Source organism: Taurulus bubalis, assembly GCF_910589615.1.
Source record: "Taurulus bubalis genome assembly, chromosome: 3".
Lineage (NCBI taxonomy): Eukaryota > Metazoa > Chordata > Actinopteri > Perciformes > Cottidae > Taurulus > Taurulus bubalis.
In genome coordinates, this window is record NC_136591.1 from 31,001,541 (window position 1) to 31,023,789 (window position 22,249).

Here is a 22,249-nt window from a genome sequence, read left to right on the forward strand (position 1 = left end):
ATGTGAGGCACAACGATTATATCAAAACATTTTTAGGCACAGGACACCAAACTATATTCTAAGAGGGAAGCATAGTCCTGCCTTCCTCTCCATGGCTTCATACGTCTTTTGAAATGTACATGTCATCTTTGTTCCCCATTATAAATTATAATTAACAGCTCACCTTTGGACTTCCCTGCTCTTTGCTGTGGCCTGTCATTGCTTAACCTGCCCAGCAAACAAGAACCACTCAAACTCGTATTGGGACATAGGCGAGGCAGTGGGAGATTACAATGTTGGGTATATCAGAGCAAGACAGACCCTAAAACTCAATTATAAATCTGTGCAACTGTATGAAACGTGGTCAACTGCCTCCATGGCAGCTGTAAAGCAGAGTCACACGCTTCGACACGTGCAACTGTACAGCGAGCTATTTAAACAAAGACTGTGGGCTGCCAGGACACCACACACACACACACACACACACACACACACACACACACACACACACACACACACACACACACACAGAGAGAGAGAGAGAGCGAGGACAAAAACAAAGACAAAACCAAGGCAAACTCATTCTAACAAAGTGGCGACACATACATTTGTTAGGCCTTTGTCTCAGCTAGTCTCACACCATAAATAATCCCGAACACCTTTTGTTCGACAACGTTTTGTATCTGTACTCCGTAATATTGTCTACATTATGTAAAAACACAACAACAACACAGTAACGCTAACAGACTGGACCAACTGCCTACTCGAGCCGGTTTACAATTGCATAGTCTCGCTAAGTACTTTTTCAAGGAAGGGTGTGTTATCTGATAAACAATTAAAGCCGACAGAATACGTAACCCGACAGAAACAACACGTATCATAGCGTTCACGAACAGCTTATGGTCGTGTGTCCCTGACCACAGCTAGCTTAACTAACGACACACTTAAGCTAGTTAACAGCTACGTTAGTTGAGAAGAACACAATTGACAACTCACTTTTCTCCTTGAGGAAATAATGAAATGTTGCTCTAGCGTGGGAAACGTTTCCCCCTGTTTTTGATAATACACTCAACAAATACAAACGGGGAGGAAATAGACAGACAAGAGATCTCATAGTGGCCTATGTGTGCTTAGCTTGCGAAACACAGGAAGACTCACCAGTGTAAAGGTTAACAGCGGCGAGCCCTCCTCTCACTGCTTCACACTCGATGCATTAACGGTTGTAAAAAATGGACACACCCAAAAAGCAGAATGTGGCTAAATAATATTTTAAACAAATAGTGTTTTCGTCGTCTAGTTCCGTCAGTACTGTTCCGCGTTGTTCCTTGTCCTCCTCGACTCGCCAGCTCCTTATTTTAGGTGAGCGGAAACGCTCGCGGTGAGAACTCTACCAGCTGCCTCGCTCTCGCGCGGTCTCCATGGCTACCTCGTTAAAAGGGCGGATCCTAATCTGTCAAGCCTACCACAAGGGTCGACTTCAAAATAAAAGCCCAGCGTTTGGTGGGCGATATGGGGGAGACAAAAGAAATCAAGAGATACACAAAAAAGAACAATACAAACTTCAAATATCTTCTATCTAAAAACTTATTGCATTACGGGGCATGTGTCATTATAGAATATGATCCTCTAGTAATAATTTCATTATGCAATGTGGGCCTATTTACTTGTTTTGACATACACATTTAATGAATAAAACACAAAATAATATTCCACATCTCAATAGTTGTGTGTTTTACTTTTTGCTGCTTTGATGTTTGCATCTTGAGCTACAACATACTGTGATGTGTTTTGCTGCACCTGCTTTGTCTGAAATACATATCTGGAAACACCTACAGCTAGTTATACCACCTGAAAGGTTCTTACTGTCATTGCAATATCTCCTTTATTTCTAAAATATATTTTAATTTGGCTGTAGCTTTTGCTAGGCTATTTCATTAGAGCATTTCATATGTTTTTTCTTTGTAGCGGTGAGTGCTGGAGAGAGTGCATCATCACGGTGTGCATATGCACTAAATACACATTTAGATGACTAGCTCGATGACTATTCTCAATACAAAAGATGATGAATAAATAGTGAGCTTAATGTTCTTATAAAGTATGCGTATATTCCATCACATGACATACATTACTGTAATTCAGTTACACAATGTGCTTGCAGTTAAAAGACACAAGAGAATTAATGGGTGGGAATTGACTTGCCTTCACTCAGAGGGGAAAGAAAGTGAGATCTCTCATTCCTCCTAACCGCAAGTCACTGCACTGCAACCTTGCAAAACCTTGCATCACTGCAAAGAAACATCAAAAAAGGTCGTCACTTATTTAGTCCTATACCCAAAGAGAGTTCATAAAGTATTTGGAAACATTTCTGTCAGCAGCTACAGCTAAAATTATATTGAATCAATCATGTCTTCCACATATAAAGTCTGTTAGAAGGAAATCAATGTGTTATTAATTTTCTGGATCCATGAAATATGGGAAGCTATGGCGTCAAAATAAGGTTTATTATAGAGAAATGTTGACTTGGAAGATATAAAACAAACTTGTCAATGTGAGAATAATTTCATACATATCATACAATAAACTGTAATTTATGCTCTTAGTGATTTTAATTTCACATTGAAAGCATTAGGAGCCTGTATGACACTACAGTCATATTATTTAGCAAATATTCTAGTTTAATGGCTCGTTGCATTTTCTTAAGGTATTCATAATATTCGTATGGTTATTCAATTTGCATTGTACATGTGTTGTCCTCCTACTTTTACAAGTACTCTGTACTTGTTATGAAGTTATTGCATGAATGGTGCGAAGGTCCACTCCAGTCATGTGAATCGTATCATGCAACGGTTGTGGGTTAGGACATTCATGAGCAATGACTACAGATGTGCTACTCTAAATGAAAAGATGCATTCTAGGGTTGAAAGGTGCTACAATGCCTCAATGTCCAAAAACACTAACAGTTTAAAACCATAACATAACATTTGATTTAATTGGCACAAACATGAGTGTCACACATTTCCTCCTGTCTTATTTCCGTCTTATTTCCGTCTCCTTGTCTATTGTCTCTTCGTGATCCCGGAGGGTTTGAATCCCTGGCACACTGGTCAGTCATTGATTAACCAGATAAACTCCTGCTAAACACCTTGACATGCCATTGAGTCCTGTAAAGAGTCTCTGACAAGACACCCACAGGTCTACCCTGGAGATAAACAAGAGTCTCCTAAACCCAGTGTCCTGCCATCTTGCTCATTAATATGAAAATATATGCGACAAGGTGGTTCAACTAATCAGATAATATATTCTATTGGGGGAACATGTGCTGTAAATGGTTTCCTATCACGTAGGCTAATGTTCTTGTCTCACTGTTTACAACACAAGGGCACGCTCCACATACCATGTAGTGTGTCAGGAATGAAACGTCTTGGACAGGAAGGACGTCTTAACCTTTAAAGCTGTTCACTCTGTACCAATGCTGACATCTAGTGGCTGCTTCATCTCCCTACAAACACGTATAGGTTCCTGAGTCGATTATATTATTTGGCAAATAATAACAATTTCTTAAAATTAAAATGTTACCCCTGGTGTTGTCTTTGATAAAAACACAATAACTTCAAAATATCTCGCTCGCGCTGCATTAATGAGCGTCAACTGACAAATATATGGACGGTTACATTCCACAGGGGTAGTCTCCTTGCTTTCTTTGTCGCAGTGCCACAGATGTCTCTCTATTTGTGTGTCTTTATACTACTTTAAATTATAATTCGAAGAATGTATGGACACACAACGTGGTGAACTCAATAAACAAATAAACTGACACCACAGGCAGCTGATCCAAAAACCGGTTGATCCTTATTTTGCAAAGTGGTTGCGTCCAGTTGTCTTCCTCTTCAGGGTAATTTCGATTTCTTCTGCGTACAAACTGCTTCGTAGTTGTTCAGGTAACATATGCTATTCAGTCATTTTCCGTTTGATTGGAGATAATATATCTGTTGGTATTTACTGTATGACCCAAACTAGTCTATGGATAGCCAGTTGTTTTTTCTAAAAAAGGTGGTAAACTAAAATACAAAAACATTCTCAAGCTCAAAGCTGTAAAGTAATGTATTGCTAACTAACCTGCAGGTAACGACATACAGTTAGCTACAGGTGGACTTTATCCATCATGTTAAAGTTAACGTTTAGCTTTAATGATTTGTTTACAAACTACACGTCGCAGGTTCTTTCCACATTTGGAGACTAGTGAGTTGTGTGATCGTGACCTTTCACCCAGCTGGATGCTGCCGTGTTCTTTAATGAAATATTCTTCATCAACTAAAAACCCCTCTCAGCATTTCTTTCGATCCCAGGCCACAGCGAGTTGTTTAGCGTTATATTACGTCAGTCTTTTTCTTCTTGGGCGACTTTCTGTCATGGAGTTTCACGTGTGTGTTTACATGCATTTCACTTATGGCCTTGTGAACTGGGACACATTTCTACTTGCCCCTAAATTACTTGTCAATCTATTCAATGCAGCATATATCATGTTAAATATCATGATTGCATGAAGGCCATGGCAGTGTGAACACAACATAGAAAATCCATTCATTAACAGAGAAGTACACAGTTCCTAAACCAAACGCTTGGTCTTGCAGTGCATTATGTATGTGCCCAGGTTCAAGGCACCACAGTGTGAATTTAAAATGTAAAACAAGGTTGGTGGCATGTGAGATGATCTACTGAAGATCCATGCCTTTCAATTCATAGGCAGAGGTGCCTGAGATGAATATAAATATAGCTTTTGCGTCCCAATAATTAAGTAAACAAAAAAAGCCTTGGATAAAATAATACATTAATTTGTACATATAGAATAGCACTGTGCAGTATAAAATACATGTTAAAATACTTCAATAAGAAGACAATTGATGATTTGTGAAAATCCACACGGCAACGTTTCTCAGTTAAACTGGTTTGATACTCGATGGTTAATGAATGAGATGATATTTGACAGAGCTCATGCACACAGAGGTACATGTTATGTGAAAACTATGACATTCATTTCATTCTTGTTTGCCTTGACAGATGCAGTGACAACATAGATGCACCAACAAGAGTAGAATAAAGGCCGGAGTAAAGGGAAAGGCCACTCAAACCATTACAGTGAGCCACTGCTCCCATCTGGAAAAGCTGAAATGACTTCCTCGCAGATACGCCTGAGAATTCTCCCCAGCGTTCGTTGTCTGTTCGATAAACTGGTGCAGGTAAAAGTAGAGGGACTCGCTCCTCACAAACAAGTTACATTGAGATCCAAACTAGTGGATGACCGAGGCGTGATTTTCAAGGCCTCTGCCCTGTACAAAGCAGACGAAACTGGCCAGGTGGATGTCAGCCGTGCTCCCTCTCTGGGGGGAAGTTACACCGGAGTGGAGTCCATGGGTTTGTTTTGGGCCATGGCGCCGGAGACTCCACACAGTAAACTCCTGAAGAAGAATGTCATCAGCCCAACAGTGGTGGAGATAGAAGCACTGAGTGGAGAGACGGGTGAGGTGTTAGCCTATGAAACCAACGAGAGAGGATACATGACGGAGGGGATGAAGAGAGTACCTGTGCGAGAGGGAAGGATACGAGGAGTCCTCTTCGTACCACCAGGTTAGTTGTGTCCTGAAGATGATAGCTGAGAGATGTCAGTGTTCTTCTTAACTTTACCTCTCCTTTTTTTTTCTCCAGGAAAGGGTCCATTCCCAGGAATAGTGGATTTGTACACATTTGGGGGACGTCTTACTGAGCCCAGAGCCAGCCTCCTGGCAAATAAAGGTTTTGTTGTCCTGGCACTGGCCTATATGGGCTACGAGGATTTACCAAAGAATCCTAAAAAGTTGGATCTGGAGTACTTTGAAGAGGCTGTAACATATCTGAGGAATCAGCAAGAGGTTAGTGTTGAGGATTGAACATTTTTGAATATCCATTATATCTTTACTTATTGTAAAAAATGTGTCCAATGAATTAATAACATATATATAAATATGCCCATATTCTAATTAACTGTGACAATGTTGCCATCTACTGGCTACTATTCTGATGGCACAAAGATAATTCTAGAGGGAAAACAATTAGTTGATGAGTCAGCTGACGGAACATTATAACTGATTTTCTAGTTCCAGCTTCTTATTATGACAATTTGTTATATGAGAATGAACTCAATATGTTTAAATTTTTCGACCGTTTGGCCAGGTAACATTTATCAGTATTTTTGGACATTATTTTCGATGAAACAACTAATTGATTAATTGGGAAAGTAATCTGAAGATTAAAAAGTAATGAAAATTATCGTGAGTTACAACCCAAGTTTGTTTGTGCTCTGGTTTCATGTCAAATTGAGGCATGGTTGTTATTTACTATTCTTTTGAAATGGGACATAGTAGCAGGCATACAATATTCTAAACTTGATTATCAACCCCAATACCTTTCTACGCAGGTCAAAGGTCCTGGAATTGGTATCATATCAATTTCCCACAGTGGCGGTGTGGCGTTGTCCATGTCTTCATTCCTCTCTGGGATCTCAGCGACCGTCTGCATAAATAGCTGCAGTGCAAACACAGTGATTCCTTTACACTACAGAGACACCGTTTTAGCTCCGCTGACCCCTTTCATTAAGAATATCAAAATCACAGAGGCTGGGCTTTTAGATGTACGCGATGCCTTGCCCGACCCTTCCTTGGAAAAGAACAGGGCGTCCTTGATTCCAATTGAACGTGCCAGCTGCCACTTCCTGTTTGCTGTCTCTGAAGACGACCACAACTGGAACAGTGTTTTTTTTGCCAAGCAGGCTGCTGCAACACTGAGAAATCATGGCAAAGAGCATTTTCAGGTGGTGACATACCCTAAAGCTGGACACTTTTTGGAAGTCCCTCACATGCCTCATTGTCCGTCTGGGTTTCACGGAGCAGTCGGGTCTGAGGTAGTGTTTGGTGGGGAACCAAAGGCTCACGCCGAGGCTCAGGTGGACCTGTGGGAAAGAGTTCAGGAGTTCTTCAAGAGCCACTTGGACAACAAGGGCACTTAGCAAGCAATGCTGCATCAAGTGTGTCAAGCATGCATCCAAGAATGGCCGTCATTAGCCATGCTTAACCTTGCCTTTAGGTTCTTATGGAGGAGGATTTCAAAGGGGTATTACATTATACTGTTTGAGTGTTCCTATGTTGAAGAGTTGGATTCTTCTTGAGCTGAAACAAACTCGGCATACTTTAGGTTCCAACTGGCTCCCCCCCCCCCAATAAGCTTCAAAATACTTTCTTTTCACAGCAGATATTTTCATAGCGGTAAACTGCACAGTAACAGGACTCTGATGCAGCTAAATGGCATGTAGCCATCACTACTGTTTGTAATTACAGCTGTGCTTTTCCTTCAGAGACACGCCAACATGTTTGCTGTGAAAACAACCCTTTATATATATATACACATAACACTCCTTCTTTCTGTCAAATGCAGCATTATTATCCTAAATGATAAAAGATTGATTATTTGGGTTTCGATGGAAAAGAGCTGAATAATAATTTAATGTGATAGTCGATTCACTTTGATTGGATTGATTTGGATGGATTTGATTTTTGTGACAATGTTATCAATTTATGTTAGCACTTTGCATTAAACATTATATGACTGTTTGACTGTAATATAGTGATATCAGAAGAAAAACAATCATATTAATATAAGTAGATTGATGTCAACCATATTGCCAAGCTATTGATATGAAAGTAAAACTTCATCTTAACTGCAGAAGACCCACTTACTGTTCTTTGGTTATTGTGCTTCGATGAGGAAGTTAACGTGTTGATCTATATGAATTACAGTGTTACACTCAGCCGATTAGCATCATCTCATTGTTTCACCCTGTATCCAACGCCTCTTACACCAAACTGTGACATTCATTAGTCTCCCAGAAATAGTCAATTGTGAAATGTTGATATGTGGCGACAGTGTATCTTTAATGTCTCTTGCACATCATGTGATATATATTTGATCACATACAATACATTGTGATAGAATATGAAACAAAAACACATATTTGGAATTAACATTAATCCCATTGCTGTGCCTTTATTCCCATGTGAAAGTTCAAAACGTTGGAATTTTACATGAAGGGCTTTGGTCGGTTTCAAAGGCAGGTGAATGTACTTTGATGATGTAAGCTTTTCTTTTCGGGATTGTATTAACAATGTAGCCTGCATCAAAGAAGGGAGTCTGATTCTGAAGTTGGAGACAAAGACGTCTCTCTCAGTTACATCCACCTGAACGAACACAGTCTTCACAGCATCTTGTATGACATCTCAATCACACCATGGAGGGAAAGACTTCATGTGTCAGACAGACATCGCTACTGTGATGAACTCCTGAAATTGAAATGCGGAGGATGTTTTTTTTTTTTTATCACTATAATAAGCATTATTACTAAAGAATGAGTTGAGATTCTTAAATCTGCTTCATTTTCAGAAGAGTTTTTCTAATTCTAGTCTTTTTTGGGGGGTGTTTCTACGTATGGATGTTTATTTTTTATCTCAATCTGCTTCTCAGGGATCCCCTGCCAGCTTACACAAAATAGAAAAACTCACTGTTATTAATTAAAAAAAATACTGGTTTGCTTTCCGAAGCTACGTCCTCTCCTATTTTGGTATTTTCAGCAAACCAAAGAGGAATTTCACAAGTTCCTGTGAGAGGACAGTGAGCAAGGCAACACCATGGGTTGTTGTTGTTGAGGTTCAACCCCATAATGTCTGGGTCTCTTTGTACATCTGAAAACAACCTTGTAAAGGGTTGGCAAACACACATTGATGGTGTGTGCCTCATTATTAGAAAGTGCATACCTAACCCGTGTAAATTGTTTAACCCAAGTCTCTTTGATGCATTTATTTTTTTCAACATGACGAAATTCGGTCTGTCTGGAAAATAAAAAAGTTCAACCATCTTGACATAACGGCATTATTGATCAGTGTGTCATTTCGGCTGCACTCCCGCGCGTGTCATTCATAAGATTCAGTGGAGTTCCTCGGTCCTGCTGGAGCATCGAAAGGGGGCTCCTCCTCTTGCACCTCACGCTGCGAGATATTCAGCAGCACCACTAGAACACACACTATTGTTTGTGTTTCTCCTTCTTCCGGACGACTAGAGGTGGTGCTCGTGTTTTCACCGGAACGGACCCTTTCGCAACCCGGCGTGGTTGTCGGTGCGCCGGGTGTCACAGAGCAGCATCCAGCTAACCTCACTGCGCACGGATTTCACTCACTGACTGATTTCTGCCATGCATCCGCATTGGGGGATTACGGGTCATGCAGCATAGGTTTTTAAAAAAATATGTTATTTCCCTTCGTGCTTTCGATCGGCATTGCTCAACCATGCTTTTTCCTGATGTGTCAGACATATGCAGTGACAAAAGATCATCTCGTTGCTGGCAGCTGCACGCATTGTCGACTTCACTGACATCTCTGCCTGCGAGCTGTGTTTTGTAGACCCCCTCCCTCCCACCACCACCACCCTTTTTTGTTTTTGGCAAGGCATCATCATCTCCACAGAAATGCCACTCCAATGCGGGCTGCTGACATCCCGCCAGCCTTCTTAAAAAACATTTTTTTTAAAGGATCCGCGGGGTGAAAACGAGATGGATAGTGGGAGCCGGGCTGCGATGGTGGGAGATGGTGCCGCCAATTCCACAGCAGCCCACCACTGGATGGGTCTCCTGAACGCGTCGAGTCCGCCGACGTGGTGGGACAGCAGCCCGCCGCGCGAGGGGACCGGGCTGGATGAGCAGCAGCGCCTCATCCGAGAGCAAGCCTACCGGGACTTCACCACCGCCATCCAGGTGTTCATCCTCATAGGTTCGCTGCTCGGTAAGTCGCCTCATGCAAAATACATGTATTAGAAAGACCCCGACAAAACCCACCCAGAATTCTGCAGACGTGGAAACCTTACTCTCCTTTTTTTATTTATGGAATTGCAACATTAAAACATTCCCTTTGGCTTCATTTTGTTTCCCTTGAGACTCAGTTTGATTTGATTTAAATATAAAATGTGCAGCACCGAACAACTCTTCCAAAAGTTGCCCAATCGTCAACACATGAAAGACTTTAATATGAAGCAGCAGCATGGTGTTTTCTATACCAACATTTGAAAAGGTCACTGTCATAAAAGCTGAATTGGATTGTATACAGCTGTGTCAACTGTGTCTTCTAAATAACACCACATGCAGGTAGATCTTAAACCTGAAACACATACTGGGACTTAAACGAGTGGAAACCGTGACCAAAAACACAAGAATAGAAAGATGTGAAGATGTTGCCAGTGAGAAAAACAAAAAAACAGTAATTACTCATCAAATTTGCTGGCATTTCTCAATCTATTGGTCAAAGTGCAAACAATCTCATTTAGCCACAGCGTTGTACTAAAGAGTGTCTCAGTGATAGTGTTACTATTCCTATTGTTCAATGGTAAACATCATAACCCAAAAGCTCCTTCAACTTGGAAAAAGCCAGGATGTGCTCTCTCAAAACTCTTTAAATCTCAGTGTCAGTCATCCCTAAAATGTTCCCACTTAGTATTTTTCCTGCCGTGATGTGGGGCATGGTGTGCTCATCTCTACTCGATAGGAACACTCCCTTTTGATAATACATGGTTCAAGCTGTACCAGGTCAAACTCACTGGGCACGTCCTTCACATTTTTTTTATTCGAATGTGTGTTGCTGTTTTGAAAATAAAGTCAAAACACACAACGGGTCTTGAGTATTTTTTAGAACATTTGTGTTCTAAAAATAAACAGAGGATTAATATGGTAATTAAAACATTCAAGAATCAAGCATGGACTTAAACAAAACTTCCTGAAGTGTATTTGGTGCACGTTGGTGCAAGCTGTTGTGTTAAACCGGACAGGTGTTAGGCACCTAGTTCACCAGGAAATTGGCGAAACCTGTACCGCACACATTTTGAGCTTCTTTCAAGCCGAATCTGCAATGGCTCCGTTAAAAATATTCCTGCTTCTGCCAGTACAAGCACCGGCTGCTGTTGCTGCTGCTGCTGCTGGAAGTGAGGAAGGAGCCGTGCGAATTGATGGACTGCACGAACACATCAGTCTCGCACAGTTTGACATCAACTCCATCTCTTCGGCAGCCAAAAAACATAATCCTCCTCCCTAAAAGGGGGCCGCATATGAATGTGTTATTTGTCACAAATGTGGCTTTAACATTCTGTCTTCTCGCTGCTCAAAACACGCTCAGCCATGATTGCTACTGCTGTTTGGAAAAGTATGGACTGAATCACAGGGTGCACAAATGGCTCACTGTGATGAAACGGACTCCAAAAAAGGCAAAAAAATAATCGAAATATTTTTCATCTGTATGTTGTGTATATGGCTTGGAAAACGTAGGATATATGTCTATTTTCCTTTTGTGTGTTATTACACAATGTATATGTGCAAAATGTAAAATATGAAGGAAATCCAGTACATTGCTCTTTAAATAGGCTGATGTCTTAAAGGCAGAGGGTCCCGCAGTGCTTGAACGCACCGCTGCAGGATATAAATAAAGCATGTAATAAACACAGGCATAACCCTTGAACATTTTATCAAAGGATTCTCGAGTGACGATAACAGTGAGTTCAGTGTTTTGTAGCAAATGTCAAAGCCAGTGTTTGTAGAATGAAATAATGTTTGACTTTGGCACTTCAAGTGGTAGCCCTAAGAAGGACACTGTAGCGGACAGCAATACAGACTGATAAGTTCCTCAAATATTTGTAAAGTCTAAACAAAGAATGCCACTAATATGACTACTTGTTTAAATAATGGTCTCAGGCAAGTGAAGTGAAAAAGGTGAGCGATACCTTTTCAGTGACACAAAATGTGTGAGCATTAATTGTAGAAAGCAAACTAACGTTAAAGATGAAATGCATTAAATACCTTAACCAATCATAGGAAGAGTCACGATTCAAGCAGCCACTATTTGGAGAGTCGTTGCATTTCACCTTTACAGCAATAATAAATCAAAGCAATTTCATGAGCAGCAATGAATAATAAAAGTGACGATAGTCCAGAGGGCTCTCTTTGAGGTTTGGGATTTTCATGCCACTTTTCAAGATATCAAAAAGGGTTTTGTTGTATCTTAGGATACATCCTCAGACAGCACTTATTATCATGGATGTGCTAGATATGTTGGTTTCTTCATGTAGGCAATTTTGTTCTCCTGATGGGGAGAAGATGACTGAAATATGACGCAAATTTTCCTGCATCAGTGTATGATGCATGAATACAAATCAGGCCATGCTTCGTACACATTTGATACAGGATGCAGGGGCATGCAAAAATAAATTGTAGGCTATAAATAAATGCTTTATGTCGGTCCCTGTCTGTGACATCTCCCAGAGATGTGTGGAGGTGAAAAGAAAAAAAGTGACCTCCTGTTACATGTAACTACACATAAAAGGACTCACTATGGCAACTCATTCAATTGGACCAAAACAATAATCTTACTCTACATTTTATGATCATTCCACACTCACGGGCATCTCTAAAACTCCAGGTTAAAAAGTATAGACTAATTTACTTTCTATTTAGCTTTGGAGAGAGCGAGGCTAGCTGTTTCCCCCTGCCTCCAGTCTCTATGCTAAGCTAGGCTAACATCCTCCTCTTTACTTAACACACAGCCATGAGTCATCTTGATCTTCTCCTTTCACTTTTAGAAATAAAGCACATATATATACATATATTTCCCAAAACATGTAACTAGTCTATAAATTATCAGGCAATTATGATTTTTCAGATCACAGTGCATCTAATTTGACCGAATGTAATCATGTCTGTGAGGAATGACAGTATGTGGATATCTGGCTCTCCATTTCTTCTGTTGGTTACCATTCATATATAAGTCTCTCATTGAAACTAAAGTAATTATAACACCACAGGGATAGAATAAAGTGTTAATGATGTTTCACACTTTGAGTTTTAACAGCTCACGCTACTATCTTTGACACCTGGATGAGTCGATAACAGCAGCTTATTACCACCAATGCAGAGATCACACACCACACTTCCATGTGTTTGAAGCAGACAAACACATTTTTTATAAAGTATTATGAGTTTTTCACATCACTGCCTATTGGACTGCCATTTATTAAGTGGGGAAAAACAATCGTGTTTAGTGCCAGCTCTTTCTCCCCATTGAATATGGTTGCCAAGGTGTTTCTCAAGTGCAAAGTGAGTATTTCAGGCACAAAGGGACAAAGTGATTTTACAGACAGTGCACACTAAGAGTAAATGTCCCAATGTTGTCTGCATGAAGGCACTAACAAGGACATATTTGAATAGTTAGTTAAAGTTATGCGAAGCCCTTTGCAACCCAGGACTTAAAATCTGTGACACAAATAAAAAAAGATTTCAATAGATGTTTTCAAAAAGCACTCAAAGTCTTACTCAATGTTTGTCTCGACAACAACATGTACTATCACACACAAAAATGGCATAATGTATACTTAATGCTTAAGGATATAATGCAATTACTTGTTAGTTGGAATCTGACATTTGTTTTCTGTTGGTTACCATTCATTAATAAGTCTCTCATTGAAACTAAAGCCATTGTAACGCCACAGGGATAGAAGAAGGTGTTCAGAGTGTTAAGGATGTTTCACACTTTGAATTTCAAAGTTCAGTCCTGTTTGATGTGCGTAACAGGGCATGTTCTTCTAAACTTAACTACCGTGTTGGAACTGTGATCCCACGTAAAGTATATCCGTTGCATTGCAATCACTTGGAGGGTGTGACATCACACCATTGCAGATGTACCAAAGTTAGACTCTCACTTAGACTCAGCGTCTGCATTCAGCTCCACTGTTCCTATACAGCTTCACAGAGCTGCTAGCATGGCTACAAGATCGTAGTCTCGGTTATTTACCGTATCCACAATCTTTTCTCAACCTTAACTAAGTGTTTTTGTTGCCTTCCTCTAATCATGCCATACCCATCCATATGTCTCCCTCACATAAAACATGCACAGTTATAAAAATAGAAGGCGAGAATTTTCAAAACATTTGCCATTGAAAGCCATCTGGGGTTCAGCAGAATTGTCTGATATTATCATTTGGTGCTCTGAAGCGCCAAATGTCTACAAAACGAAGATCGAATGGATGCAAAACGTGTTTGACACAGAAGACTGCTGTCAACATTGGTTTCTTATAACCATGGCTACGGTCTTTCCCTACTCAAGTTCTTGTAAAATAGTCATTTGTGCTGGTTTTGAAGCTGCACTGGCAAACAATCTTGACAATAGGGGTGCACATCGGGTAACACATGAATGGGTTGTTTTGTCATTTACTTTGGAGGGTGTGTTGTGTTGTCCATATTTCTCGACTGGTTCTTTTGGTTATCACAGGTTATCATTGCCTTAATCATTAGCCACAATTCACATAAGTTACAATATCAATACAGGGAAGTCTGTCCATGCAGGACTGGGATGTAAACATCCTCTTTTATGGAGCGATGCATTTGAAAAGATGTGTGCTAATTTCCCGATCCCATTTGAATTAGCCTCACAGAATGCAGAGGCTGAGCATTAATTACCGCTACATTAGGGATTCCCCGAAATACTACTACCGTGTGCTCCTCTGAAATCTAACAGTTAGACACTAGCAGTCAAGCACACTATGTTCCCTCAAAGACAGCTTCTTCCAGCTCCATCTAAATCCTCTAGGGCTAAGTTTCAACAACCTCATCCACCGTAATAGATTTTTATAGCTAACCTGGCTTTTATAGCTTTTATATCTCTGTAAACTGTAGTAACCACATTTATTGTCTTGCAATTTATGATGAGTGTTTGAGTTTCTGACTGTGTCCTGAACATTTAAAGACATCTGAAACGAATAACCTTTGTTATAACTAAATAACGCAGTTTTCCTCACCAGAGAACATCTTGCTCCGTCTCTCAAAATGAGAGCACAGCCAACACTCTGGGTAATTACCTTTGGAGAGGCTGGTACCACACATATCCCTGTGTGACCTGACATCAGTCAGTGCGCCGCAGGAAGTATGAAGTTCACCTTTTTAGAACCTTATTAACAATCATTACGGTCTCATTGCTCCAAATAAGGGATGGATCTTTACATATAATGTTACAGTTTACCCCCTTGCACCTGGTCATGTGCTGTCTCACTCAGTTTATGTCTAATTGATTTATTCACCCTGAAAAGAGCTGCAACATTTTTATTTTATCTGCAGTAGTTTGTAGTGTTGAGTGCAAAAATGCGGCAGATAATCAAACATTTATTTCAGTTGTTCTTGCAATTGTTACAAATCAGTGTCCGCAAAACCTCAATTTAAGACTGAAACACTCTTTATTTATCTTTTAAAGAGATACTCAAAAGACTAGCATCAGTACATGCTGCACCTCATGTGTTTTTTTAAAAAGAGCGCATGTGTTCAAACTGATTGTGATCTGGACATTTATATGTCCACAGGTGTTTCCATCTGCAATGAGATGCAGATCTGCACAGTTCAATATAAACAAACTCCTCTTGCAACGAGCAGAGAAGAAATTGTGTTTTCACTTGCAATTATTATTATTATTTGTATTGGTAATTGTTAAACCACCCTGAATATGTATTATCATTGTCTTGCCTGGCCGTACATTTCTTTTATTGTTAGTTTAGGCCTTAAAGATGCACCAGTTCATACATTCAATAATTTTGCATAGTGTAAGATGCAGAGCTTTGAACCAATGCATATATTATATTATGTTGTTAAAGCTTTACTTCTCACTCCTCGTTTATCCAATCCTTTCACTCCTTAATTTATTCTATCACAGTCTCTGGATGGACGTGAGGAAGACTTGGAGCTAAACCATCAATCCATCTATGCTAGCTCACATAGATTAGTCGGACACACACCCGTCTTTCATACCAATGGGCAATTTAGAGTCTCCAGACGACCCTACTATTTCCTCTCTGAACTGTGGGAGGAAAATGAAGTGCTCAGAAGAACCTGAACCTTAACAAGCATGACAAGAGGATACAGAAAAGATTCAAGGACTCAAACCTTTATGAAGGTTTTCGTTGTTAAAAGATGCATTCACACCAAAGTTCAGGGAGGGTTCCTCCAATTTTGAAGGGTTTCCTCCTTTAGTTACATTCAGTTATAGAGGTGATGACAATAGAACTAAGGTGCCAATGATATTAGAATCAATATAGATGTTGGTCTCTTTACACAGTGAAAAGCTAACTATTAGCTATTAATAATAATAACATGAAATGATATATAATAACAGCTAAGTTAGCATTCCCTTATCATTAAAAAGTCTCAAAATAACTGAACTGCTCTGCCAAGATAATCTCTTTGGTTGCGTGCCGTCATCTTATATAAATAAGATATATGTGGCTTGTGTTGGCTTGTTGAAAAGCTTTTTTGGTAAACCTTTTAGTAGTAAAAAGGAAACCTAAAACTAGACAAACAGACAACAAATGACAACACAAAGGTTTAGAAATCACAAGACAAACTGATTATTCTGATGAATTGTTCCCTCCTCCCCACAGGAAATGCCTCGGTGTTGTGGTGCACCTGCTGCACAAACGTCTTTAAATCGGTGACCAACCGATTCATAAAGAACCTGGCGTACTCGGGTATCTGCGCCGGCCTGGCGTGCGTTCCCTTCGACGTGGCGCTCGGAGCCAGCCCTCGCTGCTGCTGGTGGCTCCACACTCTGCTGCTCTGCAAGGCCATCAAGTTCCTCCATAAGCTCTTCTGCTCGGTCACTGTGCTCAGCTTCAGTGCCATCGCACTCGACAGGTCAGTGATCTACACAGTGATCAAAGTAGACCGAGATGATACAGTCATAGATTATTGTGGCGAGACGAAATCGATTCTCTGATCCGTTTATCAATATATTGCTTGGGCCGAGACATTCTCTTCCTGACTTGGAAGTACAAACATCCTCGCTGCAGAAGTGGAGCAACATGAAACTAAACTCTGGAAGATTGTTCTGTTGTAGGGGAGAAAGTATTTTCCGTCTCCATCTACACCCTGTTGCGATGACGAGAGGGTGGGGTCGATGGAGCATGTGAACGGCACGCTGAGCGGCCGTGTCCCAGGCCTCCCTGCAGCGCTAAAGACTGCAGCCGAAAGCAGCCTGAGACGACTGCGCACCCACACACACACACACACACACACACACACACACACACACACACACACACACACACACACACACACACACACACACACACACACACACACACACACACACATGCTGACGCCAATGCTGATCATGCCTTTACTGCATGCCTTTACTACTTAAACGTACAGTACTACAGTACAGTATTTTTCAATACTGACAGTATTAGAAATAATAATTCGACCAGCACTGTTGCTATTTCTATTGCTCCTAATAGCAAAAAATGTAAGATTAGAAACATGATGAAAAGACATGGTTAACCACTAACCAAACTGTATAAAAAGCATTTTTTTAATTCACATTTTGTTTATACATTTCGAGTTCATTAACACTTTCTATATATTGTGTCCCCCCTTGAAAATGTCTAACATTTTTAAACCTTTTCTATATCGCAAGCTATTTAAATTGAGAATAGTAATTCCTATTATTAAATGTATCTCATTATTGTCTAAAACTTTAGAATCTTATGTAAAAAAGAAGAAGAAAGAATCTGTCTCAAAAACACAATATATGAAATCACAGAATGTAAACTTCTTATGTGACTCAACCCATCAAATGAAGAGAGATATTAGCTTGCTGGCTAACTGCTGTAGCTATGTGCTAACACGCTAGCCAGCTGGGAACATGCTAGCACCACAAAAAGTTGACTTATAACCCAAAAAATCATGTTAGTTATGTGGCACTCATCCTTGCGTCTCTCGGCTTCGACAGCTTATAGCAGTGATGCCACCAACACAGACCACACTAAGGTAGTACTATCATGTTAGCATTAAAAACATTACGTTAACCTATGAAATCCCTGCTGCAAATTGAAGTTCCTGTCATTCTGGCTTTTTCATTCAAAACACCAGCGTGTAAAATCCCGCATTTTCTTAAAACTGTATCAGACTAGATATTATGTACGTCCAAAAAATGTATATTGGATGACTTCAGCATGTAACAAGCCTCATACTCCATGATTTAAAAACAATGAAGGGCATCATCACCCAACCGACGACAGTATAATGCATGTAAGTTTGAGTATCATTAATGTTTTAAATACGATCATAGTCAGATCATGCATGCAGCTTCGCCTCAGCCTTACTTTCACTGCTACAAAGATGATTTTGCCTCCATAGCAACTAATACAGTCAGAATGCTATAGAACCAATAAATGATTAATTTTCAAGGAGGGCATTTGAGGCTGCGTATGTACAGATGGGCCGAGACTGCAGCAGTTATCGTCTGATTAACACACACACACCCTCGTACATGATGAATAGACATTCTAGACAAATAAGCAAGTCCTTCACCTGATTTGTTTAGTTTATTAACAACAGGATGATAGAGAATCTGCATATAATGTTATGCGAAAGACGGACAGAAGCTCTGGTTTGTAGGTGTGCTATAAAAAACATGATTTCAGTTTCTGCACTAGTTAATATACCACGGATAAATGGAGAATAAGTCTGTTCATCCCATTCCAATTTCCATCCAGTTTCCATTTACCCCCTATTTAATAACCAGCTTACAGGTTTTTATGTTGCAGTCATTTTTTGGGGGGTTACGGCATTTAATCAGAAGTTTAATTCAGTCAACAAACAATTATCAAAGATATTTGTTTTTTATTAATTACATTTTTTGGGCGGATTGTTATTAGCACACTCACATTGGCTAGCATTTGATAGCTTAAAAAATGGCAGATTTGTCTTTTATTTAATATATTCATTCTTTATAGTAATGTACAGTGACAAATCATATTAATTAATAAACCTCTGAAATAACATATTTATGGTGTTACTTTAAGAGGCTAAAGGATACATTTGATGTCAACAGATTGGATGAAAAATAACTGAGCCTCTTTCCTTTTTGTCCGCATCTCAGCTTATATAACCGGTGCATGCATTTTATATTTGTACTCTCTTTCCAGCAAAACCACTTGAAGCTCTACTGCAGTGTGAGCTTCAGTTTTTCCTAACTTACATGATTTACCGCACACCCACTAAAAAATAGTGGACATGCATTTTCAGAGCAGGATTCTCTTATGGATCTGGGCATTTCAGGTGCTTTCACTTTGAATTTCATTTGTATTTTCACCTAAATCATCTAATGAGAGATCTTCATAAGCTGAATCAGCATGATTGCATTCAGGCAACACCCTAGTTAAACTATCGGCATTTTTCACATGGAGGTTTGTCATCGAGAGAGAAGCACAGGTATTTTAAATAAATATAATAATGGCTGAGTTGTAATCAAGTGTCTCAATAAGACATGATTGTGTGATAGTGAGTCAGGATGCACAATACAAGGAGTCTGAAACTGAAGCCCTCACTATTTTATTTAATACCTGGTCTTTTTCTGCTGTGACCTGTCAACATTTCTGCTGTGAAAAGGCCCATAAATAAGTCCCTCTGTGTGTTTGTGTCTCTAGATACTACTCTGTGCTGTACCCGTTGGAGAGGAAGATCTCAGATGCAAGATCCCGAGATCTGGTCATCTATATCTGGATTCACGCGACGGTGGCGAGCCTCCCCGTGTTCGCTGTGACCAATGTAACGGATGTGTACGTCACCTCGTCCTGCTCCGATGACACCGCCCGCTCCCTGGGCCACATGGTTTACGTGTTGATCTACAACATCACCACGGTGATCCTCCCCCTCGCTCTGGTCTTCCTCTTCATGCTGCTGATCCGCAGAGCGCTCAGTGCCAGCCAGAAGAAGAAGGTGATAATCGCGGCGCTGCGGACTCCCCAGACCAGTATCTCCATCCCGTATGTGTCCCAGAGAGAATCTGAGCTGCACGCCACTCTTCTGGCTGTGGTGCTGGCCTTCTCAGCCTGCAGCGCCCCCTATTGGGCATTGGTGGTTTATCGCACCATTCTGGCAGACACTACCGAGCTTCCCATCTTGCTGTACCTGACGGCACTCTGGCTGCCCAAGGTGTCCCTGCTCACCAACCCGCTTTTGTTTCTGACTGTTAACCGCTCAGCGCGTCATAGCTGGCTGGACCTGCTGGCCAGGATTCACAGACGTTACAGCCGCCGAAACGCGGTCAGCACCGGGGGTCTAGCTTCTTTAGGAGCCGAGGGTGCGATCGGGGAGCCGGTGGGACTGGAGACAGCCGGCCGCTCTGGGAGCCAGCTTCTGGAGATGTTTAACATTGGCCAGCAGCAGATCTTCAGACCGTCTGAGGAAGAAGGGGATGAAGAGGACGCGGAGAAAGAGATCCCTTCTCAAGGACCAGGAGGCTGCTCGGGGCCTAAAGAGGACCTCAAGGGTGGGTCGAGACTAGGGAGCTTTCGAGGGGAAGTGATCACCAAAAAGGATCCTCTGCAGGGGACAGGTGGAGGAGGGCTGGTCATCACTAAGGACGGCCCTCCTTCAATCACAGCACCCCGGGCCTCTCCGGTCCACACATGCACGTATGCCTCTTCATCTCAGGTGGCACCAGCTACACCGACAGACGCTGAGGACTCCACACAGTTTGGTTTTGGACCCTTCGAGCTGCCACCTCAGTGGTTACCAGAGACCAGACACAGCAAGAAGAGGCTGCTGCCTCCGCTGGGTAACACGCCCGAGGAGCTGATCCAGACCAAACTGCCCAGGCCACGGCCTGAACGGAGGATCAGCAGGAACAACAAGGTCAGCACCATCCCCACCGTCGACCCGTGAACTATTCTGGGCTCTGACCTGCAACACTGTACACTACTCATTACAGGGAAGGCCTCTTGGGTTGGCCGGCCCTTTACAGGATATTGATGTGTCAAGCAGCTCGGTGAGATGCTTGGGTTCTTTTGGTGAATTTAACCCCCTTTTTTTTTTTTAGAGGTCCAGGTTTTTCCACTTTACTGCACAAAAGCTTGACGCCTGAAGCACTGCAGTTTTCTTATTGGACGAGAATCAATTTCTTATTACGTATTTACAATGCTGTGAGAAATGTGTCTGCTCAATCAAACTAAACCACGACTCGGTGCAGATCCAATGCCATGATTAAGGACTCATTCAATGGGCGTATGATTGTTGAGAAGGCGGATGCTTTTTTTTATCTTCCTGTTTTGATTAGAGCTGGCATCAGTAATTTAATGAACACTGAACAAATCCAAATAGCCTGAGAGATGCACTGATACTGAATAATATATTTCCATAGCAAAAATCAAGCAAGGATATTAAATCTCCAAAACAACACATTTTGTACTCTGTTGCACTCGGTGAATGTCTCAGTGTCTTTTTTTGTAACAATGTTTTACTTCACATTTTGGGACTAACTCACTCTTTTGCTGGCCTTCAAGTCTTACTTTTGGATAATTTTCTGATTTCTTCTAATGTGGTAGATGTTGTTGTCATTTGTACTTTAAATGTTTGTGGATTTGATAAAAAAAAATGCAGATGTGTGCAAATACATGTTAAATGAATGTGAGTTTAATCGGTGTTTAGACGTTTTCTGGAACACAAAGTGCATCACGTAGACAGAAAAATGGAGTATATTACAAATGTGTTTTGACAGGAATAAGAAAAGAAAATCCAGGTCAGGCGTCTTTTAGTCCCCTTCGATCAATATTATTGATTTCTCCCAGGTTTCCTGAAAATCAATTGCTCAATCAAATGACTGTAAAATAAAGCAAATAAGAGATACAAGCGCACATTTGTATATCATCAAACAGTCTGTGAAATGAAATTTTCAATTTCTCTGACTCTGGTACTTCCTGGTATTTTCGTTTCCTTTGTGGTGCATAATTCAATAGCAGCAGCCTCAACCTGAAGCTTCGGCTGAGGTAAACAGAGCTGGGCTGCACTTCAAATATTTGTCAAGTCGTAACTCCCTTCGGGGCTACCCACAATCCCTTTGCTATGTCCACAAAGAACCTGAATCCATGCTGCATCCTACCCATGCTGTTATCAGGCAAAATTGTGCAGTCATGCCTGACTGGAAACAGCGTCCATTGCTGCTACTTGAAAGCAAAGCGATGAGTAACATGTTTATTCTTCTACGTCTGCGTTGCTGATGACTGTATTTCGGATGTTATTGAAGAATACAGTAGCTGCTACGGTAGATATACAGCGCTGAGACCACAATGCTGCTGGTTCAAAGGGTTACACGAAAAGCAGGAAGATCATTGATTTGTA

At 40.9% G+C, this 22,249-nt stretch overlaps 3 protein-coding genes across 3 annotated transcripts in view; 2 read left to right on the top strand and 1 right to left on the bottom strand.

Annotated features, from left to right (window-relative positions):
- susd6 (sushi domain containing 6) overlaps positions 1-1,229 on the bottom strand; it is a 30,515-nt gene extending 29,286 nt beyond the window's left edge. The window contains exon 1 of the mRNA XM_079215484.1: positions 1,138-1,229. The gene's annotated coding sequence lies outside the window, so the exon portion shown is untranslated. The remainder of the gene's footprint in view (positions 1-1,137) is intronic.
- Positions 1,230-5,147: 3,918 nt separating this feature from the next.
- On the top strand, positions 5,148-7,018 carry LOC306733496 (acyl-coenzyme A thioesterase 1-like; the record flags this gene model as incomplete). The annotated part of the gene is made up of 3 exons (XM_079214745.1): positions 5,148-5,604; positions 5,683-5,885; positions 6,431-7,018. 3 exons carry the CDS (start codon positions 5,148-5,150, stop codon positions 7,016-7,018), a joined length of 1,248 nt encoding a protein of 415 aa, XP_079070871.1.
- A 2,589-nt stretch (positions 7,019-9,607) lies between these two features.
- gpr176 (G protein-coupled receptor 176) lies at positions 9,608-20,797 on the top strand (the record flags this gene model as incomplete). The annotated part of the gene is made up of 3 exons (XM_079216355.1): positions 9,608-9,836; positions 16,510-16,762; positions 19,558-20,797. 3 exons carry the CDS (start codon positions 9,608-9,610, stop codon positions 20,795-20,797), a joined length of 1,722 nt encoding a protein of 573 aa, XP_079072481.1.
- Between the last annotated feature and the right edge of the window lie 1,452 nt (positions 20,798-22,249).